The following is a 25782-nucleotide window of genomic DNA, read 5'->3' on the forward strand; positions in this document are numbered from 1 at the left end:
AAACCACAAAAACTGCATGAAAACTCTTAAAGATCTTGCCTCTAAAGGAATTTTGCATGGAAGGCGGGTAAAATTTTCACTAAGCTGATGTCAGAGTCTGGATAATTATGCAAAGAAACCTGCCAGAATGTATTTTAGCTAAAGGGGGTAAAAGTAGCTTCTGGTGCCAAGGGCTTACTCTCTTATTCCACAGTAGAACATCACATGGATTGAAAAAGATATTTTTGTCTCTCGGTGTTATTCAAGTAGAGTTTTTACTAAGTATCAAAGAGGATCAAATGTTTGCTTCTCCAAGTATTTCAAACAAACCAAATACTATTTTTCCTCAAATTAATAATCACATGACCATCAGTGATTACAGTTTTCATTCACAGAGTTGTTTGTTTTTTCATAAAGACGCCAAATCCTGCTTTCAAACTTTATTGGAAGGCTGATAAGCTTGTTGCATATCTGTGAAAATACATGCTTGAAGGAAATAAAATAACAAAAAGCACCGTTAATTTAAACAATCTTTGTGATCTGTTGATTTCCATCACATTACGTAGAGGGATTTCAGCATAAAGGCAATATTTTACAGCATATTTTAAGCATACAGCTTAGTTAACACAAGGTTACAAAATGAATGCTTATTGAACAGTTTCAGGTAAAGCCCAGCGGGAGGCAGTATAAGGCTGGCCCTTCAATCCACATATCCACTTTTTTTATATATATATTTTTTATCTGTCCAGAAGCGGTTCGCTCTTCACATTGTTTCAGTGCAGTGAAAGGTCATAGTGCTCACAGGACAGGAAGGCCCTCCCCCATAGGCCAGTGCTCTTCCTGTTCTCCTCTCTGAGACACCTGAGCAGCATAATGTGGCTCAGGCACTTTTTTTTTTAGATGGTGTCATCTAAATGCTCGTGCAGCCTTTCTCCTCTGTTATTGTGCCTGTACCTCCTGAAAAGAAACCAAGTGTTCAATTTAGTGCAGCAACAGTGACAAACTGTACACTGGCTCGAGTAAAAATGACAATTGTTTTGTCAGCAGACGCAGGCTGGCCTGTCACGCCTCATGTTTGCACAGTATTGTGTGGGAGGACACCGTGTCACATTTTGCTGTTTCATTCTGTACCATCACCTTTTTTTTTTTTCCTTGTCGTTTTCTAAAGCATCCACTACCAGTGTCTTATTTTCTCGCTGCATATGGCTTTATCAACTGAGCATAGCCTGAAATGAGATTTGTGCTTGTGTCTGCCAGTGACTGTGTGCCTTACCGTACCTCCACAGCAGAAATGCGAGCACTCCTCCTAAACTCAGCAGGAGCAGGAGACAGACTACAGCTGCCGTCGCACTTCTGTTCTCGGTCTCACAAGGTGCTGTCAACCAGGAAAAAACAGCCGATGAGAGGAGGAACAAAGAAAAACAAACCCAAAGAAACAGAAAAAACAGAGGTCATCTGGCATGGCTGTTCTTAGAGGGCAAAGAGGTCCCCTGCAACAACTCCACACAGTCACTAAACTGACTGGAACACCAAGGGATAACAGGAGGCATCCTAAAATACCCTGACTGTCGCTGGATCATCATGCCTCTTGGCAGATACGAGGAATTGCATTTGTCTTGCCTGTTTAGCAGCAGTGGTAGCGGCAGTGGCAGTAGTGTTGGTAGTGATTTATTGATTGCACTCTGGAAAATCCTTTATCACTGAAACACCACCGGTGATACAATACACAGAACAGAACAGAAGCGCAATCAGGACACAGCTTCAATAGACACAATGCATTATGTACAGGAGTCCGATTCCTGAATATCCATGACACAGCACGGTGGGCTTTAAATAAAGTGTCAACAGGCGTAGCCACCTTTACATCGAACCGCCTGCTCCAGCCAAATGGGGATCAAGCATTGAGTTTTTTAATCTCATGTGGAGAAATGTGGATTTACATCCCAAGTAAATGCAGTATGACCATGAAAAAAGTGCTGCATTACAAGTCAAAGATAACTCTGACTTAAGTCCACGAGAGTATATTTTTATATATAAACACAAAAAGTAAAGAAATTTGTATTTGGTAGATTATTTCTTGCCAATAAATCGTACACCTTGAAAAACCTGCTTATTTAAATGAAGCCATGTTTGTAAGGAAAATGCGTTTGTGGGTTGAGCAGCAGAGTTGAGTATGTGGGCTGTGTCCATTAAAAACTTTCCAATTTTTCTCTTGCCAATCACAAACAGCTCTGACAAGTTTTTCATGGCCACAACCCACATACTCAACTCTGCTGCTCAACTCTGCTGCTCAACCCACAAACGCATTTTCCTTACAAACGTGATGCCATTTAAGGGAAAGATTTGTTGCCAAGGAGCACTGTTACAAAAAAAAAAAAAAAAAATCAACCAAACACAAACCTCCTTAATTTTGTGCAAAGTTTATCAAAATTATTGATAAAATCTGAGTATTACAAGCATTTTGTTGACACATAAAAAATCAAGTGGTCTACTGCAACGTGAGTCTATTGCATGATGCATTATAGATCATGTAGCATTTGTAATATCTTAAAAAATGTTTTATTCACACATATGCACAGCTTGGTACTAGCCATAGATGATTTTCAATTGCTTTATGATAAATTTATGCATGTCTCAATTTGCAAGATAACAAGACAGCAATCAAATTAATGTAGAGGATTTTTAAGAGAAATGTTCAAGTAAATAGATCCATCTCAAAATTGTAAAACCAACTCCAAAAAAAAGTTTATAATTAGAATATTTTAAGAGTTCAAAAACCCAATGTTCACACTCCTTTTTAGACCTCTTATGGTCTCCTTTATCCATTTAGCTGCTAAATGCTGGATCACATTTATCAGCTTCACTCTGACTTTGTGTGTCTGTCTTTTGATGTCAGACAGGAAGAGTTCAGTGTTTTTTATGACAACAACAGCTGGAAATTAAGTCAAGAACAGTGACAGTGAACCACAAAAGCCAAGCTAAAAAATAACCCACAGACCCAAGACGTGATAATTATCAGTGGCTTCATCCCTGTGGGGGGGATATTTCCCTTTACACTTCCACTGTTAATGTCATAAGTGTTGATTAAAAAAGGTAAAGCAGTACCTGCAGTGTAGGTGGCGGAACTATGGCCGAGCTTGTTGCTAACAATGCAGGTGAGGTGGCCACAGAGTGGAGAAATGGTAATAATTAATATTGTTCCATTGTTGGAGACTTTGCCCACCGCCTTGGTGATGTCGGCACTCTCGTGGCGCCAGCTGAATCTGGGATCAGTCCCCCAGGCCTCGTTACAAACAAGCAAGGAGTGGGACACGTTAATGCTGACGGAGACGTGGTGGACTGCCTCTGGAAAGACAGACAAACAGAGGTGAAATATGGAAATATGTGACAAGTATGTAGGTAAAGAATGCAGCGCTGGATGGAAACAAGAGGATATATGAAGTGCTCAGCCGTGGGCATCTATCTGTTATAGAATAAGAATAATGGCACACGGCTGTCCAAGAGGGTCTCAGACAAAGAATCATGAGAGACATTTAATGCTGTCAGGAGAAACTGGCTCAGTTTCAGAGACAATAATGAGATCAGAGAGAGAGGCATAATGTTGGAGAATGGGATGATGGAAAACCCTGGAAGCCGAGAGAGCAGATGTAGAGAAGAGTGGAGCTGATGAATTGATACTGTTAGGGCAGACAAATGAGAGTAAAAGCACAGAAGCTACGGGGAGACTGGATTCGTCTAGAGGGACAAACGCAAAAAGAAAGACCGGGAAAGTGGAGCCTGTAGGCAAATTTAATTCCAAGTGTTACATTATTAAATGAGACATCTACCAACAGAAGAAAACAATGCTTTCTACTGTGAAATTAAAGCGCATTCGTTATACTGTTGGTAATTATTGGAGTTAACACTTGAAAGGCCACAACAGAGTCAGCTGGAGAGTATTTGATGTATTCTTTCTTTCATATAATTACTCAGAGAGATTCATGTAAAGAGGCCAAGTTTTACATAAACTGCCGCAGCAACATATTCAAATAATTTAAAGCAAACAACATTTATATTCATATTTCAACTAACTGTTGGTATATTCTCCAGCAGCCCCACTATGTAGTAGGACCTTTTGTTCCCACGTCTTTACACTGGGACGTCTTAATGTTAATTTACTGCTGCTTTAGCATTTACTGCTGCCGTATTGAACCTTTAAACAAGTACCAGGTGGAGGTATGACGCATGGATGTAATTACACCATAATTTTACAATCAGTGGATATAACCATCAAAACGCTTCTAACTTAATGATTTATACTTAAAAATTCATACCCTCTCATGAGTCTCTTGTCTCTTGTTAAAGGCAAAATAATGGATTACACAGTAAAAAATGTACAGTAGCTTGGTGGTAATATTCTTTCCTCAAAGTCATCAGTGTTTAATTATCTGCATTCATTACTGTGCAAAAACTTTTGTTGTGTATCATCTAGAATTAGGACTGTTGTTAATGAATATTTATTATGAGATAATCCATACACTTCTTTTTGTAGTTAACCTATTGCCTGTTATTTATAATGTTTCATTGTGCCCACCATTGTTGTCCTCAAGCTGAACAAAACCAAAGCAAGATATTTTATTTGGGCAACCCAACATGTTAGATGGGTATCTCTCTGCTAATTGGTCTTATAGCTTCTTACCACTTTGACAGTGCTTCAAAATTTGATAAACAGGTGAGCTCTGTTGCTAAACTAAGGCATCTCAGTAAGGTGAAGGCCTCTCCCGCTGCATGACTTTGAGAGAGTAATTCACACTTTTATTACCTCTCTTGTTTAAACTATTGCAATTCTTTATATGTTGACTTTGACCAGTCGTTTCATCATCGCCTCTGGGATGTGCAAAATGCAGAAGTTTGCCTTTTGACAGAACAGAAATGACGTGATCACCTATATTCTTGTTACACTTGCTCCTTACACAGACTTCGAGATCCAATTAAAAGTTTTATTACATGTTTCTCAGTCTCAGTCATTTAGCACCACCTTGCTTAACTGAACTTTTGCAACCCTACAATCCTGCCAGAGCACTGACGTCTACGAACCAACTGCTTTAAGATGTTTCAGATTCAAGCTTAATAGCTGAGGTGATCGAGCCTTTTTAGTGGTGGCTCCTCATCTTTTGATCAACTTAGCTTACCAGCCTCTCAATCGTTTTAAAATGCTGTTAAAAACCTACTTTTTCTAACTTGCTTTGGGTCTAATTGAACAAGATACCTCAGCTTTTATTATTCAAAATTGTTTTTACTCAGTTTGAACTTGTGACGCTCTCCACTTTAGAGGATGTGGTTCACCATATTAAGCCCACAGGTTCCCCTCGGGATCCTTTTCCTCCACAATTTTTTAAAGACATTTTTCCTAGTATAGGGCAGTATGTCCTTGAAATTATTAACAGCAGTCTGTCTTCTGGTGTGGTTCCTGCAAATTTCAAACATGCAGTAGTGCAGCTACTGCTTAAGAAACCTGGCCTTGATCACAGTTTTAGCGAACTATAGGCCTATTTCCAAGCTGCCTTTACTTTCCAAGGTTTTAGAGAAAATCGTTTTTAGTCAACTGAAAGATTTTCTAGATGATAATGGCATCTTTGAGGTTTTTCAGTCAGGTTTCAAAACACTTCATAGCACAGAATCTGCATTATTAAGGGTTTTTAATGACATCCTTCTGGCATGTGATTCTGGTAACCATGTTGTCCTTGTCTTGCTTGACCTAACTGCTGCTTTTGACACCGTAGACCACAATATTCTAATTTCTCGATTAAGTGATGTAGTAGGTATTGGTGGCACTGCACTCAATTGGTTTAAGTCTTCTTTGTCAGATCGAACTTTCTCTGTCAGCCTTCTCGGTTCATCTTCTGCTCCTCTGTCATGCGGTGTCCCACAGGGCTCAATTTTAGGGCCACTACTGTTTTTACTGTATTTATTGCCTCTGGCTTCTATCCGTAGAAGGCATGGGATCGCATTTCATTGTTATGCCAAAGACTGCCAAATTTATTTGCCACTGAAGCAGAAGGGTGGCATCTCCATAAAACCTCTCATGACATGTCTAGATGACATTAGAGCTTGGTTGGCTCTAAACTTTTTAAATTTTAATGAAAAGAAAACAGAGTTGTTGGTGTTTGGACCCAGTGGTCCCTGTGAGTCCTCCTCTGTAGATTTGGGACCTCTGGAAGTTTATTTTAAACCTGTTGTTACTGATCTTGGTTTTAAGTTGGACAGTGATTTTAAATTGGACAACCAAATCAGAGCAGTGGTGAAGTCCAGTTTTTATCATTTAAGGCGACTGGCAAGAGTAAAATCTTTTCTTTCGAGGCAGCACCTTGAAATAGTGATCCATGCTTTTATTTCTTCCCGCCTGGACTACTGTAACGCACTTTATGTGGGGGTCAGACAGTCGTTGCTCTCATGTCTGCAGCTGGTTCAAAATGCTGCTGCACGACTCCTAACAGGAACTCGTAAAAGAATGCATATAACCCCTGTCCTGGCCTCACTACACTGGCTGCCTGTGTCTTTTAGAGTTTTGAAATTCTTATGTTTATTTTTAAATGCTTCACAGTCTTGCCCCGCCTTGCCTCTCTGAGCTTTTTCATCTCCACACACCCTGTCGGTCTCTCAGGTCAGCTGACCAGCTGCTCCTGGAGGTACTGAGATTGGTAGGAAGTCAACTTGAACCTGAAGTTTTATTTATAAGCTTCCAAATGACAACATCAGACACTTTAAGGTGCTTAATATTGTAAGGTAAAGACTCTACATTAGTAGAGAGGAAACCCCAACAACTAAACTCCCCCCTTTTAGCAAGCACTTGGCGACAGTGGGAAGGAAAAACTCCCTTCTAACAGGAAGAAACTTCCGTCAGAACCAGAGTCAGTGAGGGGTTACGCGACAACCTTTAAATGCTCATAATTTGAATTAAATGATCAACTATAGTAAATATAGAGCATCTTAACACTCAATCAGTTGTTTATCCCTGCACTGTACCAGCAGTGTCTTTAAATTTCTCCATAACGTCTGTTACAACAAGCCTTTGTGGAGTGGGGACCTGGATAAATGGACAGCATACTAAAGTGACTGTGCACATATTTTACTAACAAAAGGGGATTTATCTAAGGCTGTCACAATAAATCCTCTCACGTGCCGGTCGTCATACTGTACCGTATTCCCTGACGATGCATTGTGTGGAGGTGTTGGCTCCTTGGCGATCTGTCACAGTCAGAGTGTACACGCCGCTGTCCGCTGTGGTGTATCCATTAATCTGGAGTGTCGTCTCCTGCTGCTCGGTGCTCACACGGACATTTGGCCTCGTACCAGCACACTTGAGACTCCTGCCAGAGCACGTGGCCAGTGTCACTCTCTCAATATTAAACCCCGTTTCCGGCTCGTGTTCCCAGGTTATTGTGGAGATGTCTTCCAGGTGTCCACGCTTGATCTGGGCTTTCAGATCCAGGCTGGATCCGGGGACTACATACACCGGCTCTTCATTGAGGATGTGCACTGACATACAATGGAGCCCACATGGCACTGAGAACAAAGATCGCACTGTTCTTTATTACATCGTCTTCTGTGCCTCTTTCACTTACGTGACTCATACAGTGCATATTTCTACTGCACTGGCCATGAAGACCTGCAGTATTCAATCAGACTTTTGCCTCTGGAGTGTTTGCATTGTACGAACAAAATAGAAAGCTAATGAAACAAACAATAACATAATATGTCATCGCCATCCTTCTCTGTATGCGCTTTATGAATATACTATAGCTAGTTGCTGTCAAATAATGTCAAGTTATGATTTATAATGCATGGCAGCCATGCCTAATGTGATATCCATCAAACCACATCAATATCCTAAAATCTGTGTCAAAGCCTGGTAAGCCTGTGTGCATTTACCATGAGAGCTATTAATCATGTGTCTTAACTTGAAAGGCAAAGGATGGGGGAAACGTAAATAATGCAAGTGCGGTCATTAACGCAAGAGGCACTTTTGCGTAACAGTGCAACGTCTTAGGGTTGTTTTGATCATTCTTTGTGTGGCTGAGGAACAGAAACTGTGCCACTGTCTCAGCTTGAACAAAGAACAAAGAAAAAAGGGCAAAGCAACATAGCAATACTTTTTCCCTTCTTTGCTTTTTTTTTTTTTTTTGCCTAATGACAAAATCATTAATATGGCGGGTACAACAAAAAAGGCTTACTCAAGAGAAACAGTGGGGCAACTCTCCAGCACAGGAAATACTGTAGATCCATAACACCTGCTGATGTAGACGGAGAGTAGAGAAAGAGGAATTTGTCCATGACCTCAGCAGCGGCACACAATTTCCTCTGTACTCAGGCAGCAGGGGTGCCACTGCAGCAAGAATAATAACACCACCTCCAGAGAAAATGTGAAATTAAAATGAGAGCAAAAACAATTACAGCCAGCATGTCCTTCTATTAAAAAAATGTAAGCCAAATGTTTAGGGTATTCTTTTTTTTTCTCCCCTCTTAATTTATTTGTGAAGTATCCAAAGAACAACAGTATTGGCATTGCAGACTGCAGTAAAATCAGAAGTTGGAACAAAACCGGGACACGTCTGCTGCCAAAACTAAAATGAAGCCCCTCAAGCACAGCTGCTACAGGAAAACACAGAGAGAGAACAGAGATAACGGTGCAAGAACACAACCCAACCTGCATGCATTAAATATAACCTAGAATTCCCCTTTTTGTTTACCTTGAAGTTATCCACATCAAAACCCTCTGCAGCGGGACTCACCTACCTTTCTAAACCCGAGACAGACAGCACAGTTGAGTCAGAGGTCTTCTGCTCTGTATTGACTTTCTCAGAGGTTAAAGTGCAGCGCAGTTCACCTCAGTGAGAAGAATTATGGCCCAAAACACCGCAATACCTTTAAAGGGCTTGCCATTGTAAGAAATATTCCAGTTTGAAACAGCAGTAAAGCCAGATGTCTTCTGGAGCTTCTTCTCTTCTCTCTGGCCTTTCCCCCCCTTCTCGTCATGTCCAACCCTTGTGTGTCACGTAGGCGTCATTTTCTTTTCCAACAGTCTACCTCCCACCCCACCACCACTTCCTGTACAGTCAATGCTCTTTTCTGCTTTGTGCTTTAAATAAGTTGAACTGTCTATTGTAAAACCACCCCCTTTTTATTATAAGCACCACCCTGCTCCTTTCCTGGGCCTGTGTTCTAGCACACGCTCCCTGGACAATACAGCATATTTGATTCTAGATTTTCACACAGCTGCTTCTGAGCTGTTTGTTAATAGTGATAAAAAGAAATGGCTTTCTTTGGAAGGAAATCACTGACAATGTTGAAACGCATTCTTACAAAATAGGTTTTGTACTGCGGGCTTCTTATCCGGCACGAACACTAGTTGCCCTGCAGACACAATGCATTGTTTTGGTGTTGAATTGTAAAGAGGAACTAATACACGATTTACTCTATTTTTATTTCTTCCAATAATTGTCCCTTGCTTGCAACTGAGAAACCTCTTCAAGCATGTTAAGGGGAATGCCAGCAATTTCATTCCCTGGGAAAGTTTAGCTTTGTGTTAAAATCTGATCGCCAGCTGTTTTAAAGAAAACTGCAAGCGGATACAAATGAATCCATCAAACAAGATGATTTGATATGATCGAAAGCGCCACAACAGCCTCCGAACCAGCTCTGACACGAGATTGTTTTGCCACACGTGTCTCTTACACCACTAGAGCACTGAAGCATAATGACATCACTTATTCAGAGGTTAGCTCCACAGTTTCTCACTTTGGGGAGCACATCCTGGGGCACGGATATAATGAGCGATTTAAAAATGATTATAAAACCATTTGTATTTGCAAAGGATTTACGAATAATCATGGGAATCACAGCTGTGGCCCCCACTGAGTCTACAGAAAAGTGCTGTCAGTTGGAATTAACCAGTGGGTGGCACTAATACAACAGCTGAAAAATATCAACACTGTTAGCCCTCATATCAGCTTTTTTTTTTTCTTTTTTTCCTTCTTCTTCCTCAGCAGACATCATCTATAAGCTTCTGGCTCCATATGCAAATGAATTACTTGCTGGGGTTGTTTCAGTTTGCTAATGTGTTACTGCACAAGCGAGCAGCTGAATCAAAGACTCAAATGTGTAAAGATGGTGCAATTATATGATTTTATCTGGTGCTCTAGGGGATCATGTCTTCTTCTTTCGACTGCTCCCTATAGGGGTCGCCACAGCGGATCATCTCCTATCTCACCCTCTCTCCCTTACATTCTCCTCTGTCAACCCGTTGCACTACATCCACAAATCTCCCCTGTGGTTTAATTTTTTTTCAATTGCCTGGCAGCTCCATATTCAATATCCTTTCCCTGGTAGCCCTCCTCTGCACATGTCTAAAGCATCTCAGTCTTGCATCTTAACCACTGTGCTGACCTGAGATCACCTACCGGAAGGAAAATGCCAATGAATGATGAATGTGAAAGGAATCGACTTTCTCCAAATGCTGTCGCTGCAATGCAACAGCTGTTACTTCAAAGTTATTTCCCACCCACTGACCATTCTACCGCAAACAAATGACTGCGTCTTCTTTAAGAAAACAGGCGTGTCCGTCACAGGTATGAACAGAAATGTAGGAAGTAGCCGACAAGTGTTTTCGTCCTTACAGCACAAAACTAATATGTGGACAAAGGGGCTATACAGAGGTAAGCCTATTATAATATAACCTATACTACATACTATATTTAAGATGTTTATGTTTGTAAGTTTATTAATCAGATGTAAACCGAACTAGATGTATAGCCAGCCAGCACAGTAACAATATGATAAAATGTCCACACAGCATTTATTGGAAGAAATATCCACACCTATCCCAGCTACCGGAGAGAATGTCTTTAGGGATTTTTTAAAAATATCCACACATGCATACATTTATTGTGTGCATATATATATATATATATATCTTGTATAGTTAAGGTTTTAATGCTTTAATCTCCCAACAGACTGGCCTGACTGACGACATGAGACAACCTTTGCTCCTTATCAGCTTGTCGCTGGCAGGTAAAACAATTTGCACTGACAGTCACCTCTCCTCATGTCCCGCGTGCAAGGTTCAAACAGCTCACAAAAGTCTGTAAAGTCCAAAGAGTTTCGACTGAGTCTGTGCTGAGAGTGGAGGGAAAACAAGGCTGGGGAAAAGACGCCGTGGTATTCCAGGCACGTTTTAAAACAACTGCATTTCAAGCAGAAAGCTCGCCTTTAACCGCTCTTAAACCTGCGCGGCTGCATTCCCGTCGGTGCGCCGACTGAGTGACGTGATGCCTTCAGGGCCTGCTTACAGGCTCAAACATCTGAGCTTTCATCTCGTGATTCAGAACGAAGTGTCTTTTTTTTCTTTTAATGGGAAGGGCGAGTCTACAGGTTTTGAAAACAATAATATGAACAATAGGACTACTAGTAGCATCGATACCTGGCTATTGTTTTGAAAACATGACATAAAAAAGCAAACGCCTGCATAAGTCCCAAGAAAGGCGAAGTTTGCTCTTGTTTCAGTTATTTTTATTAAAAAAAAACAAAACAAAAAACTACATTTCCTTTTTTCTGTTTTTCTTGTTGTTTTGTTTGTTTTAGATCTACTGTATTTTAAGAAAAAGAGAGAGAGAGGGAGTGATTCTATGTATTTGTGAAATGTTTTTAAAGATTTATGAGTTCAGCAGGAACAAGTGAGCCCAGAAAAGGTTCAGAGGCAGAATAACACGATTTTTCTTCGCGGGGTTTGTTGATAGTAGCAAAAAATATAAAATAATGCCAGCCGCACTTAGCGCCTTGTGTTTCCTGTTTGTGAAAACCTTTTGCTCAAAAACAAAAAAGATCAGGCAACAAGCTTCTGAAAGCGAATTAGCGCCAGGAATGTAAATTATATTTTAATTTGTTCATTAACTAAGGGCTGTTCTTCATGCATGAGAGATAATTATTAAAGTAATAATCATCAACATTTTCATATGATTAAATATTCATTTTGCTGCTATCGGCAGCTGCTTCTACACAGTTCTCATTCAACCTACACTGCGCATGAAAGCACTTCTCCAGTTCTTGTGCCTGCGGTTTGGTGGATGCGTTTCTGATAAATTCTTTGGTAAACAAGAAGCTGTTTAGTTTACATCTCCAGAAATGTTGTTCAGCTGAAAGTGACTTAACGAGAAGGACTGTCAAAAGAAACCGCCACACCCACTGGAGCAACCCACAGATTTAAAGTCCAGCCTCTTTGGGTACAAGTTTGCAGGTGAAAGTTTCATCATCACTCCGCTTTTGCTGCAATTGGCATGGCCTCTGGACTCTTTGCTGCAGTTCATTTCAGATCCATGTATCCAACTAAATCACTTTAATAGTGATTTATTAGACAGGCTTTACTTATTAAAGTCTAACTCTTAATGATGTCATAAATGCATCTTATTTTAGGTGCCCTTGTAAAAACGGCCTTGTAAAATCATTCCAACCGCACATGAAAGCATCAGCTCTGGGCTGCTTCACTCGTTATCATTTCTCACTTCTGACTCATTAGCCTTTATTCTGACTTTTTTTTTTTTTTTTTTAAGAAGACAACAAACCTAAAAGCCTAAAACACTTTTGTTGTCTTTAAGAAATCAGTGGGGAAACCTGAATACAGGCCATTTCACTGGTGTCATTTTATTCTCTGCTCTCCTGTGAAAATCGTATAAAGGCAGTCCAGCGAGACTGATCAGGACCATATTGATTTATTCACTATAAATCACTGGCTGGTGTGTTGTCGCATAGAAGCTTTATATGCCAGTAAAAAAAGGCATTGAAAATTCAGCAGGGCTTTTCCAGCTTCAATCTGCAATACTAACACAAAACACACACAGAGAGGAATGGTAGCTAAAGACAAAAGCACATATTTCCTTCTTTTTTCCCATGCAGATTTCAAATTGACAAACATGCAAACAGCAGAAGAACTTAAATTCAGTTTTTCTTTGGAATGTAGTTGCTTAAAAAAATCGCTTATGCACCACTGATTTTGTGAAGAGAGACAGCAAATATGATTATGACATGGCTTACAATAAGTCAGGCTAACAAAAACACAAAATAGATGTTTAGTTTGGGATCACTTACAATCCAAAAATCATGGTGTGAAATCGATGAGGAAGGAAAGAGTGTGTACCTTACTAATGGGTTTTTACCCCCTGAGCCCACTGTGTGTATCTATAGATTTTCTCCTCTGCAGTGGTGAAAGATGTACTCAGATCCTTGGAGTAAAACTACAAATTTAAGAATACTATGCTATTAGAAGTATTCCAAAACCCCATATAAGTGAAAATGCAGATGCTTTCTTTTCATTCTAAAAAACATGTAGGTGCATCTCTGTAACCTAAACATTTTTGTAAATACCATTTTTTTTTCAGTTTCATTATTATTATTTTAATTTAGAAATGTTACCGTTTTATTCCATTCTGCTCCCAAAACAAAAATGCTCAGAGATGTGTCCCACACCTTTCCCCTTCTTATTCACCAATCTGCATTATTATATCGCGGTAACACAAACATGCAGACACACACCAGACACTATGCTAGTACTTGCCTTAATTCTTCAGATTCAGCAAGCTGCTGGAAACATTCCTCAAAGATTTTGGTCCATATTGATATGATCACAAAGTTGCAGCAGATTTGTTGGTTGCACATCCGTGATGCAAATTTCCTGATCTGCTGCAGAGGTGCTCTGTTAAATTGAGATCTGGTTATTTTAATACAGGGAACAAACTATTGCCAGTCGGACTGACCCCCGGCTGCCAATCATCTATTCTTGGAGATGATTTGAGATGATTTGAGCTTTTCGACATGTTAACCTCATCAGAAAATGGGTACACTAGCAGCAATACTCAGGTCGGCTTTGACTCAGTTGGTGCTAAGGAGTCCCCGCATTACTACACAAACATCACCACCCTATTACAAAGAAGAACGGATCCATGCTTTTCTGTTGCTTCAGAAACTGTAGCTCGTTACATCAGTCAGTGTTTCTAATCTTCTGTTGTCAAGTTTGATGAGCCTGTGTGAATTACAGCCTCATTTTCCTGTTCTCAGCTGACAGGAGTTGCATCCTCTGTGGTCTTCTGCCTCAAGGTTTGACGCATTCAGAGATGCTCTTCTGCATACCTTGGTTATAACGAGTCCTTATTTGAGTCACTGTTGCCTTCCTGTCAGCTCGAAGCAGCCTGACCATTTTCCTCTGACCTCTTGACATTAACAAGATATTTTTGCCCAGAAAACTGCTGCTGACCAGATATTCTCTTCTTTTGGATAATTTTCTGTAAAGTTTAGAGATGGTTGTGTGGGGAAACTCCCAACAGATCAACAGTTTCTGAAATATTCAGACCAGTGAGTCAAGCATCGACAACCATGCCATGTTAAAAGTCACTTAAATCACATTTTCTCCTGTGACGTTCAGTTTGAGCTTCAGTAGGTCGTCTTGACAGTGCTTACTTGCCCAAATGCATTGTGTTGCTTCCATGTGATTGGCTGATTAGACATTTGTATTAATGAGCAGTTAAACAGCTGTACCTACTAAAGTGGGAGTGTATTTGCCCATGGACTGTTAATAGCATTTTTAACTTTCAAGAGAATCCCCTCTTTTCAGTACTTGCTACTGTAACCAACACTAGATGCTTATTTTTCTCTTTTTTTTCTTTCTTTTTTAGTTGTTGCTGTAAACAGAACAGAAACCAAATCCAGCTCAGACATAAGTTTGACCAATTTTTCATAGTGAAAAATGACCTGAACATGACCCGTTCCCTTGTGGGAGTATCTAAGTAATGTGGGCTGTTGCAGTGGATGGCCTTGCTTTCGCCTGGCTTTTTGGAGGGTGACTTTTCTTCCCAATAGTTAAACTGGCTCTCCATTTTCAGCTAGGCAGTTGTTTGAACTTTCTCCATCTGTCTCTGGTTTTGGTCGAAGCCACAGCTTCTCAAATGACACTATAATGCGTCACCATCAAAGTATGAGAACCGTTTTGCTGTTTATGTTGGTTTTAAATTACTTGTTTGTTGAATGAACTGATGACTCATTATTGAGGAAGGAAGAAATAAAAAAGCCATACATTGATTTTATTCCTTAGTTTTTTCTAAGACTCTTTTGTCTAGACTCTTCTAATTTCTGCAGAAGGTCACAAAACAAAAACGCTGAGATGCACTGATTTAATTTTTAAAAATACACCGTGTTTATGCTTATCTTTGCCTGGATTACCCTGAAATTTGATGTAAACAGTCATGTGTCCTCAGGTGCTATTATGATGACGGCTAATTTCACTATCTAGTATATTTATTTTCGTAAAAAAAGATTACATTCTTATCAGGTTCTGCGGCACGTTGTTTGAAATATAAAACATTTCCTCCACCCTAAATTGAAATGATAAACATTGTAAGCACTGCATCTTTAATATCTCTCTTTTTTTGATTGTTTGTTTAGTTCTCCTCCCCGTCGGTGTACTGGGTCAGAAACCGGTGGTGATCAATTTCCAGACAAACCCAGTGTTGTCTCAAACTGGTACTGATGTAGTGTTCACATTGCTGAACCTACCAAGTGTCCTGACCATCACATGGTTGTATGAGAACAGGCCTTTGGGCGTGTGGGCTGGAGGGACCTCAACGGTTGAACCACCACCGCAGTTCCAGGGCAGGGTCTCCATCACTGCCAACACGCTCAGAATTGGAAGTGCCCAGCTCCGGGATGCGGGGAGCTACCAGGCAACGGTGCTTCCCACTTCTAACACAAACCTGTCTGTGAACACCGGATCAGTACAGCTGAGAGTGTTTGGTAAGAGATAAAGAAGTGCCCCTGTGAGTTGATTTAAGAGAGAGTTGGGAAGTGGGGTGGTAAGGGAAAGTGGAGGGCTTGTAGAGTGTGTGGGGGGAGAGAGGTTTTGAGGGAAGCGATAATGTTAGGGAGGAATACCAGGGAGTAAAAAGAGAAGAGGGAGGATTCGGGAAGTAAGAGAATTAGTCTGGGAGGTATAATGAAATTAGTGACCCATAGTAGGCGAGGTAAAATTAATGAAAAAAGAGAAGGGGATGAAGCCAGTGGCTCAGGGCTTTATGCTAATTAAAACTCATCCAATATGCAGCATTCATGCTCTTAGATGTTTGATATTATAGCAGTCTAAATGTAGCGTTGCATTTGCATACAGTACATACTGTATTTGCATTCATTTATATTCAGTACTGTAATGGAGCCCGAACAGCTGAGGGTCTCTCTTTATTTTCAGTCAGCTGCCCACGCTGCAGGGATGATGTACAGATTTTCTCAACCTTCTTACCACCAGTGCTAATAGGGTGCCAGAGAGACCGAATTGTTAGAGGCACTAGTCTATTATTGCTGAAAGGTCACATTCTCCAAACTCACCACAGCAAGTTCATGTCATGGAACAGCCGCGTCCTTCTGCACGACTCTCAGCCTCCTACTTACTCGTTCATAGCTTCCTCTTGAAATGAAAGGCAGCCAAAATGCTAAAATATAAATCCTGCTGCTGATTCACAGGTGATCTGCAAAAACAGGAGTGATTAGAGTTATTTAGTAGTTGCTCGAATGTTTTTGTTTGTTTGCTGTAGCTGCTGAGGTTCTCTCTTAGTCACCGCTTCCTCCTCCTCCATCCGTATGCCCCCTCTTCTCCTTTTCCAATTATTTAACTTAGGCTGCTCGCCAAGAGGCATTTCGGGTACCACTCACACCGTCTGCCCCCTTATTCGCCATCTGTGCCTCTATCTGAACGGTGTCCCTTCTCAGCTCTCACTTGCTTTGATTACAACAAATTATCCTCAACAGATACATAAAGCTGCCCTCTATTGTTCTGTCACTCCAACTTTTGAAGTGAGCTCCCTCTCGTTCTCTTTCTCTCTCAAACACTCAGGCTCATACCTATAGTAGTCGTTAATTTTAAAATCTTTTCTCAACATTTCTGCTTTTGCGGCTCTTTGGTAAAGTTTATTTTTCTTCCCATAGATGCCGTAGCCGGAGTGAGTTTGTCTGTGCCTTTAGTACCATTGGAGGGGGGAAATGTGTCTCTGAGTTGTACATGGACTGCTGGGACGGAGATTACAGTCCAGTGGGGCAAAGGAGGCTCAACAGTCACTGCTGACTCCAGGATCACCATCTCCGGTGGCTCTCTCATCATTAACCCAGCCAGACGGAGTGATGCGGGGGAGTACACATGTACAGCCAGCAACCCCGTCAGTGCCCAAACTGCCACAAAGAGCCTCACTATCTACTGTGAGTTTGTAGTGATTAAGACAAGAGGAAGCTAATCTGCTGTAGCCACTGCAAATAGCAGTAGCTTATCTGCTTACCCCCATTGCACTGCATACAGTATGCTGAAGTGCACTCAGAGTGCACAGAACATTGTCCAAAAGCTTATTGTTGTGCTTCTGGCTTTGTTTCGATCACAACAGTAATTCAGTAATTCTCATGTTACAACTGCTATGCTTCTGATCGGTGTCCTCAAAGATCTAACGTGTATTTTTTGTGTGTCCGAAATAAATCCCATCCTCTGTAGCCACAGACGTATTCATTCACAGGGGCTGCTGTACTGTAGACTGATAACAGCTGGTAAAACTGAAAGTGCAGCTAATGATTACTTTCAATGTCACCTTATCTCTTGATTTATTTTTTTTCTCCAATAATTATTCAGGCCAGTTTTTCAATTTCAACCACAATTTCCCAGTTTGGTGAACTGGGCAGTAATCAGAAACAGAAATCAACCATAAATCTGCAAAGCCTGCATGTGGGAAACTATAACAAGCAAATATTTACAATAGTTTCCATCTTTTTTTTAAATTAATGCATTTCTTCAGTTAAGCTGTGCTGACATCAGACCAGCTGAGTTTAGGGTAGTAGTTAATGTTTGCCCACTAACTGCATTCTTGGTGGTTCAGTCCTTTTGACACTGAAGCTGCCAAAGTGTCCTTGGGAATACATGGCGGTTTGAAACAAGCATCATGTGGGAGAAATTCCATCCATATTTCCGATAAACAACATACACAATGTTTATTTAAGTCGTACTTGATTCGTACTAGCTTATAATCATGTTTTAAGAAGAAAAATACAAAAGTTGCCACTTCAGTGAGTGAATTATACTGTGAGGCATGCAAGTCATGCAATACATGTAAAAATAACCTTCAGAGAGAACATTTTCTTATTTTTTCTGTATGGCAAAACTCCATTAGCCGAATAACTTGCAGTCAAGATTAAAGACAGTTCACCAGAGTGATTTATCTTGATGTCTTTAAAATAAAATTGACAAAATGATAACTCCTTTAGCTGAACATATAATCCGTGCCTTTGCTTTTTGAGATATAAAACTGTGCTCATTGTACTTGTGAAGTAAATCTTTCTGGTGCTGATAACTTTGTCCTCTAATAATCAACAAACCAGATGGCCCTGACACCCCTGTGCTGACCAAGGACACCCCGAAACAGTGTGTCGGAGGAGGGGACGTGGTGGTGGGACAGACGGCTCGTCTCACCTGTACGTCTAACTCGCTGCCTCCTGCGCTCTTCTCTTGGCAACTCGACGGACAGCCTATCACAAATAGCCCGCCGGACAGCGGGGCGCTCACCATTCAGACTTATTCGAAAAATCAGAGCGGCCGATACGCCTGCACGGCCAGAAACGCCATCACTGGAAACACGTCAACCCAGAGCACAGTCTTTGCCATCGTGGGTGAGTTATGGTGAACGCTGACCTCTCTCTGACTGATTATGATGACAGTTGGTTTTGGACTCCGTCCTCATATCTGTCTTCACGACAGGAGAGGGACAGAAAGTATCCTGGGAGATTGATCTGCTGAGAATGCGGTCAAAGTCATTCAGTGAACCAGCCCGACTCATCCCTTTATTTTCACTTGTTTCCTCACCCCCCTCTTTCTTTGCAATTACTTTATCATTCCTTTTTTTAGAATCTTCACCTCCTCTTGTCTCATTTTTTTCTTTGCCTCCTCTTGTTTGTCTGAGCCTCCAGACTCATTATCTTTATTAATTCTCCCCCCTGTGACACCATTCCTTCTATTTCAGACGTATGCTTCAGCGGAGGGGAAGTGGCGGGGATTGTGATTGGCTCTTTCCTGGGCATCTTAATCATCGTGCTCCTCATCGTGCTCATTTTCTTTCTTGTGCGAAGAAGGAAGGGTGAGTTCGTGTGTGTGTATGACCACAAACCTTGTGTTTGTCCACTCTTAAAAAATTTATTGTATATTTTGTGAAGCAAAACACTTTTCATCACAGTCTTTATTAGCATCTTTACTTTAAAAGTAGTCCATTAATTTTTCCTTGCAATGTTGCAATATTATTTGTTTTATTAAAGCATTAAGACAAAGGGAAACTGCGCTGGTTCCAAAGACCAACCCAAATCAAAGGCCTGTGGTAAGCCCCTGTAAAATTTTAACTACAGATCTGATTTATTGACAATTCTTTTTTGTTCTCATTCCATTTTTCCTTTTTCTGTGTCTTTCCATTAAGCCCGCAGATCCACAGCCTAATGGTAGAAGGGATTTGGATCAAGGTCCCAACCCTCCCCTCTATCAACACAACTCTGACCGCTTATACAGAGCTGCACGCCAAAGCCTTGACAACCTGCAGACACTGCCGCCAAATGGGCTGCGTAACTCTGACACACGCCAACACAATGGCCATACGCACACAAATGGACTCCTACACAATGCTATTCAGAACACCAATTCATATCCACATAATGGCATTGACAACCCGGCTTTCGTGCAGACCGATGCTCAGAATACAAACACACTCCCAAACACACAGCAGCAAAATCCTAACATTCTCATACAGACTGGCCCTGCCCAGGGCGGCGGCCAGCCGCAGGCGGTTCATGTCAGCCTTAACGCGCTGCCGCAAACTACCCAGCCGAACAACAATGCACAGTTGCCCGCCATTCATGTCAATCTTAACTCGTATCCAACTGGTGGCCAACAGACACAGCAAGACATTTCTTTTCCCTTTACCAATGCAGCCAATAATAACGCTTCACAAATCCAACACAGCCTGATGCCTGCAGGGCAGTCTAATCCCAGAATGCAAAGTGGCAGACCCTATCCTAGTGACCCCCAGGATGCTCAAGTAAACGCATATCAGCAAGATCAACCAGGACTTATTCCGACTGGATACACACATTATAACAGTAATAACACTTCACAGAGGAATGCCAACACACAAACATACCAGGAACCAGAGTCTCACAGGAGGTCTGACAGGAACTCTGGAAGACAAGAGGCCACTCCTAGTTCCTCCCGTCGACAGATGTCTTGGGATTTCCTCAGAGGGACACCAGCGTATCCCAACGGCACGCTAGACAGAGGACAGACATCATCTGAGTACACCAGTGATACTACAGACTATACCAGCCATGCTCCCATACGCGAAGGAAGAACAACAAACAGATCTCAGCCTCGAACTCAGAGACAAACTGCTTCCCGTAGCAGGACTCCACCCAGACAAGATGCATCTTTAGCTGACAGACGCTCGCGGCACCACTCGGCTGATTTTCAGCAGGTACTCTCTGGCATTTTAACCCAGCACGAGTCCTCACAACGCACACAGAGAAGCCCCCACACACAAAGGGAAAGTGCTCAGCGAGACATCAGAGGTTCGCCTCGTAGCCAGTCTGCCCCCAGGCAGGAAGCCACTCACAGCAATAACCCCCAGGCACTGCCTCCCACTGCCTCTGTAGGCCACTCTGCTGTCTCACAAGGACCCACCATACAACAGGGACTGACTGCACCGCAGGGTGCGGACACAAGAGCTTTGGCTGATCCTAATCATCTTCAACAGGCACACATGGCTCAGCAAAACAAAACAGCACCAGTTCAAACAGCACCACAAGGCGTGGGTACACAGACACAGCCTGTCACACATGGTGCTGGTCAAGCTCCCCAAAGGGGAACTGCTCCAGCCCCATATCCCTCCAGCCAGCAAAAACCCAGCAATCTAACCCAGGCTGCACTCAAAGCCCACACTGCAAGGGCTCAGACATTTCAAAATCGGAGACAGCAGACCCAGGCTGCCCTGCTTCACCCCGGACCACAGACTCAAGCTCCAGCTGCTGGGGATCAGCACCCACCGACTCCTCCTCCTGTTATCCCCCTCAGAGAGTTTCAAACGCTCCCTAAAGAGCGCAAACACCATAAATCCCCTGGTAGAGCCCCGGAGCCCCCAAGACCTCCAGTTAATATGCCAGTGGCTCAGCGACCTGATGCGCATCGCCATCACACCGTGATGCCTACCAACCATCATCACCAACCTCGGAATGGCCACATGCATGTCACCGCACACAGGCACGGCCACGCTCATGCTCATGGCCATGGGCAGCCTGCCCACTTAGCTCACCAAAGGCAGGTGAGTGTGAGACACAGCACGATAGCAGCCAACAGCTGCCATATGTTTGATATTGCAGATTTCCAGCATGCGGCTGTCTCTGACGTGCACTTTTGTGCCTGTGTTGTCCTGCTTCCTGCGTACTTGCATTTATACGAGGCCTGCTCCTTCTTTCACTGTCTGCTCAACAGTTGCTGCCTCAGTCTTTTTTGAAAGATGCTTGACAGTCAGTCTTAAAAAGTGTTGCAATTTTTGGGTTGACAGTGTTTGTCAGTGCCGTAAAATTGTATTTAGTCTCGAGTGTTTGTGACATTGTGGCAGTTTTTAAAGTAGCATTGTGTGTCAGGTGTCCTGCTTTTTTTTGGTGTCTGTGTGTGTCACATCGGCAATGAAGGGCTTGTTGTGTGTCTCCAGCAACAGGCTCACAGAGGGAGACCAAGATGATGACAGATGTCAGCAAACTACACTCTGCAACTGTCCTGTGAACAAACAGCCGACAGACGAGATCCAATATACCACCAAGCAAGACTGACTGCACGGGGTTTAGCACTTTAAAAAGCTGTCAAACGCTGTCATAACTGACTCCTGAAATCAGTTATTTTTTTATGGAAAAAAAAAAAACGAAGACTGGGGTGAGAAATGTTTTCTGAAAAGATATTAGAAATTATCTTAAAGGAGGTTCGAGCTACCCTTTTTAAGGGGAAAAAATTACACTTACTACAAAGCTCCATAATCAACAAACCTTTGGAAATACAATAACTGTGTCCCACACCCAGTTATTGGACTGCTTTGTACTTCTGAAGCACATGTATCACAATTTGCCAAGGGCCTGTTTTTTTTTTTGTTTTTTTTTTAAAAGTGCAGTGATCCATAGGACCTGAAGAAGTTCATGTCCTCTCATCTATTTATCAGCAGCACTAAACAACTAAACTGCCCAAATAAAATGCACACGAGGTAGCTGCGTGAATATCCGTGACTACCTGAGCCAGTAATGACAAACAATAAATGAGAAAGGACCCTGCACAAGATGGACTCGGCCCCTGGGAGCAGTCATGAATGATGAAATTAGCAGCAGGGGTGGTCTTGATTTACTTGGAGCTATTTATTTTGTGCCTTCTGTTTACAGATGCCTCTTATGACACTTCTCAATTAAAGGGATTCGCTCCAGTGGTGCTGGGAAATAATGCTCTGCTTACTATGAGGGGGATCCCCCCCAAATGGATGGGCGCCTATTAATTAAATGCTTTTATGTGACTTAAATGACTTGGAAAATAATCATACCCGTGCACGAATGAGGTCAGCACAAAAAAAAAAAAAAACCTGAGCTGCCGCACTTTCTGCTGAAAAAGCAGTGTAACAATTTACGGGTTCATAGACGGCTCATTAAAAATGAAAGATTGTCGTTATTAGCTTTTTTTTCCCTTTTTTAAACTCAGGGTATAATTTTATATTGATGATAAGTTGCACTAATTGATATCGGTGGTGTTGTTTTGTATGTTTTATTTAATACTGATATAGTTCTGTTTCTCCTAACAGAACCAACAGCTCGGGCACTGCGTTGCACCAAATGTGTAACAAAAAGTTGGAAATGAATTGTGTCACATAAATTTTGTGCTGGCTAAAAGTTCAAAGGGTTTAAAATGTCACATCCCGAGCCTCCAGCAAAACCATTTACCGCTAGTATGCATCTGTTACGAGATTCTTTTTTAAAAACAGGGCATGTATTTGTGACCTTTTTATTATTATTAGCAGACAAAAAGTGGATATGTCAATCAAAGCCTCAGGTTAAGAAATTGAAAAGTCTCTTTTCTTCCCCTGGAACTTATTTGGCATTAAGAATACAAATCACAGAATATCCCCAACTCTGTTCTTTAATATTGAAATGAATAAGCTCAGCGTTTGAAACCAACATGAAAAACTACTCAGCGCATATGGAAGCTCCAACCAGACATCTGGAGCACCACAATTCCTTTGGTTCTTGTTTTGGAAAATGAATGCTTGTAAACAGTTCATACAGATGTTCCAAGTGAGATGATAAAAGTACAGTATTTATCATGAGAAGAATGTGTATATATTTGGGACTAATGAACAGATTTGTATTTTTATTTTATCAATAAAAATAAAGATATTTTGCTACTGCGTTTGTCATCTCGCTGCCATCGCGCTAGACAACACTTTTCAAGAACTGTTCACAGCCAAATGCACCCCCACAAACACATGAGGATTTTGGATTTCCAGTGCAAAAATACCTCCTGTATGCATGGATGTTGACAGTAAGTCAATCCATATAAGCGCCTATTTATTCTGGTGTTCTTCTGTATCACAGAGCTGTTTGCAGTCTAGCCATATTTCTGCTCACTGTGTCTATAGTGCTAATTATTCATGGCGCCTGTGTATACCGAGTGCTGTTGTTGATTCTGCTCAGATAAATCTGTTCCTTCGGCTTGCTGTGGAGGTGCGGAGTGTGTGTTTGGATCACAGCTCCATCAGTCTCCCAATCCCCTGCTCCCACTTGTACGTCACCTCTGATGAACAGGCCTGCTGCTCACTATTGGAGACACTTCACGGTAGTCTAGCACTGTAATGAGTGGAGATGGAGTGCATTTGAGTACCTGGTACCAGAATAGGTTACACCATTGCCTACCAGTTCCAGATGAAAGCTGTGATTTGTGAAAAGTTTGGAGCGGTTTTACAAATGAAGTACTTTGTATACTATGCTACTCCTGCTATCTTTGGAGGGATGTGTGTTGTTTATTTCCTAAACAGCTCAATGGAAATTGCAAGACATTCTGGAGTCTTCGAACACGCAGCACAGTAAACCTCAAAAGCTTATGTCGCCACCTTCCCTGGGCCAATTTGCATGTAAATCTGCTCGTGTTGTTTTAGTATACTGATTTAAAGTGATTTACTGTGACTGCCGCAAGTAATTGTAATTGTTTACGCACGCCTTTGGTGGCATAAATTAAAGGAAAACATAGCTCAAGTGCTGTGTGTGCAAAGAGGGCATTTTTCAGTATTGACGAATGCTCGTTGTGGAGTGTGTCAAATTGCAGCAGCGAGCTTTCCTGACTCAAGTGTGTAGAGAGCCAGTGTTGATTTTACTCAGGAGACTGCAGTAGATTTGCACAGAAAACCTTAATGCCACAAGATGGCCAATATAATCCTAATCCAATCTTAATTTAAATTCAGCGCAGCTCAGCAGGCATGCATATTTTTTGTATATTTGATGACATTTTATAGTTTGGAAATAACAGGGGAATGGCCATAAAGCCCAGACCAAATTTAGTTCAATTAAGTAACCTCTCAGAGTGAATAAAAATTGATGATACCTCCTTTCTTTTGTTCACAGCATTGATGGTGATTTATTCCAGCACAAGGCGAAAGAAAGAGGCCAGGCACGGCAGTCCTCATAAGACTGTATGATCATTGAGATGAGCTGCAAAGCCCGTTGAGATCAATGCTGTTCATCCCTCTCAAAGTGTCCTTGGGCAAAACACTGAACCCCTGCTGCTGTGCGCTGACCCCTTCGGTGAAACAGCATGTGAATATGAGTGTCAGAGGAATACGAAATGAAACAAATTTATGATTAAACTTTGCACACAGGATAACTGAAAAAGGCTATGAGTCTAAATTTATGACTCTAGACTGTCCCACAGTCATCTATCCTTGGAAAATGTCCTTGACCAGGACAGTGAATCCCCAGCAGTTCACTAGCTGTAAATTTCTCTAGACGGGAGCGTCTAAAATGTAAATCATAAGTCAAAACTGCACTGTGTCAACTACAGACTCCATGCCTCCACCTAACCCACAAGGGGGAGCCATGTGAGAAGTTTTTTTTTTCGCTTCTATTGATCGCTTTCTACCACTTTTCTTCCTCCTCAAGGCCTTCGCCATCTGTGCAACTGTGACAATGTGTGCTGAAATTAAATGCAAGCCAAAGGCAAAGTAATTTTTGTCTGTGGTCCAGCTAAGAAAATTAAAACACAATAAAAAAAAAAAGCTCAATATACAGCATTAGGAATATCCTTAATTGTCACAGACTTGTTTACAGAAGTATAAGGGTGCCTGCTGCCTTCTGGGATACATATCAAATACAATAACTTCACAGACTTTTGTGTATCAGTGTAATCTTCAGTTTGATCAATTGAGCATATCGTGCTGTGTTTAATATTTTCGCCATGCTTTTGCTATCAAATAAACGCAGATTGTTTTATTGATATTTTCACAGTAACGTAAATCCAAAACAAGCCTGAATCATTGTAGAAATTCTGTATCTTAAAACCTATTCAACAAATCTTCTGTGGCATAAACAGACAGCAATGAAAAAAAATCTATTTGTCGTGAATACTCTTCTATAAGAAGACAGACACATTCATGGACACTTCCCTTTTTTGAAGCAGAAGTTTCAGGGTAGAAATAACCTATAGTT

The 25782-nt window shown here is 41.5% G+C and overlaps 2 protein-coding genes across 11 annotated transcripts; one reads left to right on the top strand and one right to left on the bottom strand.

The window, feature by feature from the left end:
• Positions 1–410: 410 nt before the first annotated feature.
• Positions 411–11282, bottom strand: LOC146659477 (uncharacterized). Of its 10 annotated transcripts, none has more exons than XM_085423550.1 (6): positions 11055–11282; positions 8193–8249; positions 7159–7524; positions 3085–3324; positions 1258–1354; positions 411–936 (listed from the first exon to the last, which is right to left on the bottom strand). In XM_085423550.1, the coding sequence occupies exons 1-6, from the start codon at positions 11062–11064 to the stop codon at positions 876–878; spliced, it is 831 nt and encodes a 276-aa protein (XP_085279676.1). In that variant the 5' UTR covers positions 11065–11282; the 3' UTR covers positions 411–875. The 10 variants fall into 10 exon arrangements, with proteins under 10 accessions (XP_085279676.1, XP_085279675.1, XP_085279671.1 ...); XM_085423549.1 differs by having other exon boundaries at positions 8193–8252; XM_085423545.1 differs by having other exon boundaries at positions 8193–8368.
• Positions 10582–23481, top strand: LOC146659478 (uncharacterized). Its single transcript, XM_085423541.1, has 9 exons — positions 10582–10673; positions 10971–11028; positions 15445–15792; positions 16975–17241; positions 18403–18690; positions 19041–19154; positions 19330–19388; positions 19485–21374; positions 21768–23481. Exons 2-9 carry the CDS (start codon positions 10989–10991, stop codon positions 21795–21797), a joined length of 3036 nt encoding a protein of 1011 aa, XP_085279667.1. The 5' UTR covers positions 10582–10673; positions 10971–10988; the 3' UTR covers positions 21798–23481.
• Positions 23482–25782: the final 2301 nt, after the last annotated feature.

Source organism: Rhamphochromis longiceps, linkage group LG11, assembly GCF_057381845.1.
Source record: "Rhamphochromis longiceps isolate RC_006_pf linkage group LG11, R_longiceps_female_GT1.1, whole genome shotgun sequence".
Taxonomy (NCBI): domain Eukaryota; kingdom Metazoa; phylum Chordata; class Actinopteri; order Cichliformes; family Cichlidae; genus Rhamphochromis; species Rhamphochromis longiceps.